This window comes from Thamnophis sirtalis, unplaced genomic scaffold (assembly GCF_051295495.1).
Source record: "Thamnophis sirtalis isolate CommonGarterSnake01/CBP01778 unplaced genomic scaffold, rThaSir2_p1.2 scaffold_3, whole genome shotgun sequence".
NCBI lineage: Eukaryota > Metazoa > Chordata > Lepidosauria > Squamata > Natricidae > Thamnophis > Thamnophis sirtalis.
The window spans coordinates 75394501-75400832 of NW_028261383.1; the positions used below are offsets into that span (position 1 = coordinate 75394501).

At 39.8% G+C, this 6332-nt stretch overlaps 1 protein-coding gene across 1 annotated transcript in view; it reads left to right on the forward strand.

The window, feature by feature from the left end:
- The window catches only part of DNAH1 (dynein axonemal heavy chain 1), a 179468-nt gene extending 173521 nt beyond the window's left edge, over positions 1–5947 (forward strand). Inside the window, exons 76-79 of the mRNA XM_087709198.1 lie at positions 140–284; positions 582–788; positions 896–1130; positions 5429–5947. Of these exons, the coding sequence (XP_087565324.1) occupies positions 140–284; positions 582–788; positions 896–1130; positions 5429–5550 (709 nt within the window). The 3' untranslated portion in view covers positions 5551–5947. The remainder of the gene's footprint in view (positions 1–139; positions 285–581; positions 789–895; positions 1131–5428) is intronic.
- The last annotated feature ends 385 nt before the right edge of the window (positions 5948–6332 follow it).

Here is a 6332-nt window from a genome sequence, read left to right on the forward strand (position 1 = left end):
ATAGCTCTGATTCTGTGACAGTTATACAAAAGTTCAGAGAATCTTAAAAGAATGTGAAAATGCATAGAATTTCAATGAAGTACATTGGGAGTTAACATTAATAGATAATTTGCTTTGAAATTATCTTGCTTTTGAACAGATACAACCGTTTGCTACAAGTAATTGCACAGAGTCTAAAAGATCTGCTCAAAGCTCTTAAAGGCTTAGTAGTAATGTCTTCCCAGCTGGAGTTGATGTCCAACAGCCTGTACAACAACATTGTCCCAGAGATGTGGAAGAGTAAGGTAAATACTAAGCAGTGTTTTCATAGGTACAGCAATTTCTGTATTCATGAAGTCATCCTATAAAAATGCTCTCATTCCAGTTTCCAGCTGTGGTGGCTGATCGGATATTTTAAAGGCACACAAAATCAAACTATATATCATGCACAAACCAAGGCAGAACAATCTTGATAAATGTCACTTCCAGAGTTATTTTTATTGCTTGTCTCATAACCGCAAATATTCAACTATTGAGAGAGAAACACACTTGCTTAAAGGTCAGTTTATTGAAAAAGTGCTTTGCCTTTTGTCCTGCCATAGGCATATCCGTCTCTGAAGCCCTTAGCCTCCTGGGTGAATGACCTGCTTCTTCGCATTGACTTCTTGCATAAATGGATTGCTAAAGGAATTCCACCAGTTTTCTGGATCAGCGGCTTCTTCTTCCCACAAGCTTTTCTAACAGGAACATTACAGAACTTTGCTAGAAAGTCCGTGATATCTATAGACACCATCTCTTTTGACTTCAAGGTCAGTGATACTATCAAAAACTACCTCAAAGAACCTATTCACATATCACTCAAAATGCAGGTGTTAAAAATATAAATTACAATACAATTTCTTCCTTCCCAATTAAGGTACTGAGTGAATCTGTGAGTGAACTCACTGAGCGTCCTGAGATGGGATGTTACATCCATGGCTTATTTCTAGAAGGGGCTCGATGGGACCCTATATTATTTGAGCTAATGGAATCCAAGCCTAAGGAACTCTACACAGAGATGGCTGTCCTTTGGTTAGTCCCTATCCCCAACCGCAAGGCTCCGACCACAGGGATGTATCTGTGTCCCATTTACAAGACTCTCACTCGGGCAGGTAAGAATTTTTTTGCTTCAGAGGCGCAAGGCATGCAGTCCACTAGTGTGCCTAAGAAAATAGGGACACAAAAAAACCCGGCTCTTTTTTGCCTTTGTGTTAAAGGAGCAAAATGGGAATGGTAAACCTCGCGCATTGCAAAGCTTCATTAGGTGTATTTTTAGACAGATTTCTAATTAGTTTATGATATGAGAGGAAGAGACTTACTCATATGAAAAACTGGGTTAGGATATAGAATAGGCCAACATGCAATTGTAATTATTCTCTTCCTCTCTAGCAGGAAGAAAACTCCAAAACAAGCGAGGAACAAGTCTGATAGCACAGGGCTCTCAAAAACTGTCTGGCTCAGCTTTTGAATTGATATATCAAGCAAACATTTCTGTCGCAAATGAAGCACTTAGCACAGTTATGGTATTAAAAATAGTCTCCTCTAACTAGGCAATTAACATATCTCAACATTTACCCTCTTCTTGCTCTCTCTCCCTCTCCTGCACACACACAATTTTGCAGTTGCTTGGTGATCTATATTTATTCTGAGTTGATTTGTTTTTGTGAAATACTAAGTATTTCTAAGAAAAACATGCCAGATATTAGTCACTTACCGAAGATTCCTTAGGGTTTGATGTGGAGGAAACAATTTAAGTACAAATTAAATTCTGTTGCCCAAGAATGTAGGGAATCATGTGGCTAAATTAAAGATCAGTACTATGTTAGCTCTCCTCATACTCCTTTCAGTTTTTATTCATAACCAAGCTTTGAAGAGACTTTCAAGGAAGCCATAGAACAAAGAAGTGTGAAGAGATACTTTACTCATTCCCAAATGGTGGGTTTGAATTAATGTTAGTCTCAGAGAGTATAGTCTTCAATCAGGTTTCAAAATTTGTTAGAACCTCTCCTGTAGGTTTGGCCTGCTTTGTGGGAGTGGCTTGCCAGCCATGTGACTGGGTGGCAGTGGCTTGCCAGCCATGTGACTGGGTGGCAGTGGCTTGCCAGCCATGTGACTGGGTGGCAGTGGCTTGCCAGCCATGTGACTGGGTGGCAGTGGCTTGCCAGCCATGTGACTGGGTGGCAGTGGCTTGCCAGCCATGTGACTGGGTGGGCATGGCCAACTTGTAAAATGTGGTGAAATTCACTTAACGCTCTTGCTTAGCAACCAAAATGTTGGCTCAGAAACTCTGGTATTTGAAGCACGGAAGTCTTAAAGCTGTCAAGTTACAAAACCCTCGCACCCCTAACCCTTTAGAAAAAAAAATCCAGGGGTGTTCAAACTTGACAGCTTTAAGACTTATAGAAGAGGTTAGAACTGGAAGGAACTCACCCCTGCCTTCAATGCTTTCTTCGTACCATTCTAGAAGGAATGGTAAATTATCTGTGTTCTGTTCATTACTTGGTATTTGGATACATCCAAATATTGGAGATACGTAAGCTAAGGTTCCCATAGGATGGAAATGGCTAATTGACCCTAATGAAGCAGCTTGCCTAATATTGGCCTCTTTTATAGAAACATGTAAGTGTGAAAGCTTAGACTTTCCAGTTTATTAGTGATGTATTTATGAACATTGCTGTGGACCTGGTTATTGCTCCAGAGGAAAATGCAATGATTCAAGAGGGCTTGGGCAGCTTTTGGCTTTCTTATGGTGTGCAGGCTTTCAGCTCTTTGGCTAAGGTGGTACTTAAGAAGGTCGTGCTAAAGGAGACCAGGATTTCTAGACTTGTTTCACAAAAGATGTTTGAGTAATGTGTTTAATGTGTTGCATGAATCCATCTTGATGGTCTGTAATGTATCTTGGGTAGTGTTTAGTGGTCAGAATATAACTGATTTATGCCATAATCGTGTATGAAAGCTTATGGTAGATTAAATATAGAATGTATTCCTGAAACCTGAAAAAACCTCTGCTACTTTTTGGAAGAGGAGCTATATTGTTAGCATAACTGAGTTATTTTGAAAAATACAAAACTATTTGCTGTCAATTCAGATTCTGTGTATTTGAAATAGAGCTTCCTGAGTTTTAAAATCCATGTTTCTATGGCTGCTAAAGTTCAAATTGGGTGGCCATAAGGAACATTTACAAACATTTATTTATTTATGAACTATACTTACATGCCACCTGCTTCTAAAAGCTCTAGGAAGCGAACAATAAATGGTTTCAAAATCCTAAATTCAAAAAACATAGAGAAACAGAAGCCACACAAAGAAGTCAGTACTAATTTCAGATTTAGAATTTCTTTGCTACTATTGTCCATTTAGAAGAAGCTTCAGGGTAGAATATATAGTCTGATGGAATATTTGCCTGGTTTGGGAAGAATCAAAGATAGGTCTAAAGGATAAGATATTTGTTACTTTTTAAAAAATGGCTGTTTAAAATCAACTGACACAGGAATATGTTTCCTGGAGTACCAGTATCTGAAACTTTCCATGTAGTCTTATAAATTGTGGCTGGAAGAAATTCTTTTGCTGTGTCCATTATAGATATGGCAATAATAGTACTGTAGCCATTCCAGATTAGGCAGTGGATTGATCCTAATCTAATAATTGCAAAGGAAATGGGAGAATTAAGGGATTTTGAAGAACTGTGGATGGCAAAGCCAGTGTGAAGAACTACAGTAATTAATTTTGCTCTGGCCTTCCTCAAACTTTACTATTAATAGGAAAATGAAGAAATCTATAAAGGAGTCCTTTGGATCTAGAAAATTAAACCATATTTTGAGCCTCTGCTTTCAGAGTCTGTAAATGAGTAAATCAAGATGTTGTATAATTTTTTGGCAGATGCAAATTTCAGGGCCCCAAAGCACTTCAGTCGAGCCAGTTTGCTGTGGTGATTAAGGCAACAGACTAGAAATCAGGAAACTTTGAGTTCTAGTCCTACCTTAGGCATAAAACCATCTGGAAGACTTTGAGCCAGTCAATCTCTCTGAGTGCTGGAATGAAAGCAATGGCAAGCCACTTCTGAAATTTTGTCAAAAAAACTGCAGGGACTACTCCAGGAAGTTGCTAGGATGCAACACTGACTCCAAGGCACATAAAACACTCAAAATTTCACAATTATGCATGGTACAGGCTGTTTCCCACCTCAAGTGCATTTCTTGAGGAAGTTGCAAAATGCATAATCAGAGTTCTCTTGAAGTACTAAACTGTAAAAAGACAAGACTGTCTTTTGTATCAGAAGCCATAGAGTCCTCTAGTGGAGAGATTGGGATCTTTTCCTTCAGGTGGTAAATGGATTTTTCACTGTAATGCTTCTTTTATGCATTTATGCACATTTGAAGATTAGGTGGAATGTCCCAAAGGTGCTTTTTCAAGAGGCAGCTGGACTTCCTTGTTTTTTCTTTGAAGGCTCTTCATTTCTCATCTGAGAAGCTTCTTCAGTCAGAGCTGAAGTCAATGTACTTTGAAGAGATTTGATAATTGGATTTCATTCTTTGAACTGAGTAACCAAGGCTCTGATCAAAGGCTAGCATCCATCAAGTTTATTCTAGAGCAAGGGTGTCAAACTCTTGTTTCATTGAGGGCTACATCAGGATTGTGTTTGACCTCGGGGGTGGAGGGGTGGCCAGAGGGCATGGCCTGCTTGATGTCACTCATGTCAGGGACGCCTGTGGCAGCCCGAGTGTTCTGCCAACAAAAGGCCCCCTGGTGGCCAGAAGGCATATGTGAAAATGGTACCTAAATATAGTTAGGTTTTCCTATTCAGAATTGTCTATCCTACTTGAGATAGCAAGAATGATGTGCTTTGGACAGGATAGGGAATGACATCCATTTGATAAGCTCATTTGGACCAGTGAACCTGACTGCATTTCACTATCTAAGAATCCTGGGAAGAAAAATCCTCTTCTGGATGCATTTAACCAGGTCCAATGGATATGCTTGCTGGTTTTTCCTTACCAGGCCACACTACATTGGCACTGAGGCCAGAATGTTACCAGCTGGCATTTTTGTACTGGCTTTGATAGTCTGATGTGGTTAAAAATGTTCATTTTGGAATGGGTCCATAATTCATCCTTTTGCAGGGACCACCAGAAGAAAAATCAAATGTTTTTTTTTTCCAAGGTAAGTAAAGAGTAATGAAAGAAGGGGATGAGTTTCAATCAGGTTCAAAGCAGGAACAACTGGGAAGAGCCTATGAGGCCTTCTAACTATGAGTGAAAGATTGTCTTCAAGTACAGGCCTCCAAACACCAACAAGAAAACTTTTGAAATGTAAAATATGGGATTGTTCTTAATCACATTTTAACATCAAAGGCAAAAGAAGCCCTCCCCATGTTACAATACAGCATTAATTTTAATTTTCTCTTTGCCAGGGACACTATCAACAACAGGTCATTCAACTAATTATGTGATTGCTGTAGAAATACCTACCAGTAAATCTCAGAGGCACTGGATTAAACGGGGAGTTGCCTTGATCTGTGCCTTGGACTTCTAGGCATTAACAATAAAAGAGCAGTCCAATAAAGCAGAATAATTTGGAAGTTGTTTACATGTTGTTTAAGACTGGATTCATATCTTGAAGCTTGAATTGAAGGAACCACAGAACTGACTTAAATAAATATAATGTGTATCTTTTCATTTAATTTAAATTTACATTAAAATCATTTTTTAAAAATTTCATAAATGACTGTATGGTGCTGTTTTCTTAATATACCCCATTCAGTTCTTTTTTTAATGTAGCCTATAAATTGCAATTAACTACAAGGAAAAAAATAAGTACACATTATACACAATTAAGGTGTATAATAATAATAAAAAATATGTTTGTGTTACGTTTAAGCCACCATCAGGGGTGGGCTGCTGGGGGTTCACAGAGATTCGGGAGTACCTCTAGCTAAGATTCTGTGCAGTTTGGAGAACCCCCAAATCCCACTCCTGGCTGGCCCCGCCCACCCCTCCCCTCCCAGGAATCCATTTTGGATGCAGGTAAGTGCAGGGCATGGATGGAGGCTCGGGGAGGGAGAAAAACTGGCCTACCAGAAGTTTGGGAAGGCCAGAAACGAGTCTATTTCCAGCCTCCAGAGGGCCTCCAGAACTTGGGGAGGCTGTTTTCACCCTCCTGGAAGCTCAAGGAAAGCCTCTGGAGCCCAGGGAGGGCAAAAACGCCCTGCCCACCATGGTGCAGGAGGCTGACTTGGCCATGCCCACCATGGCTATGCCCACTCAGCAATCAGGCAGAGAACCCCTTGCTAAAATTTTTGAAGCCCACCCTTGGCC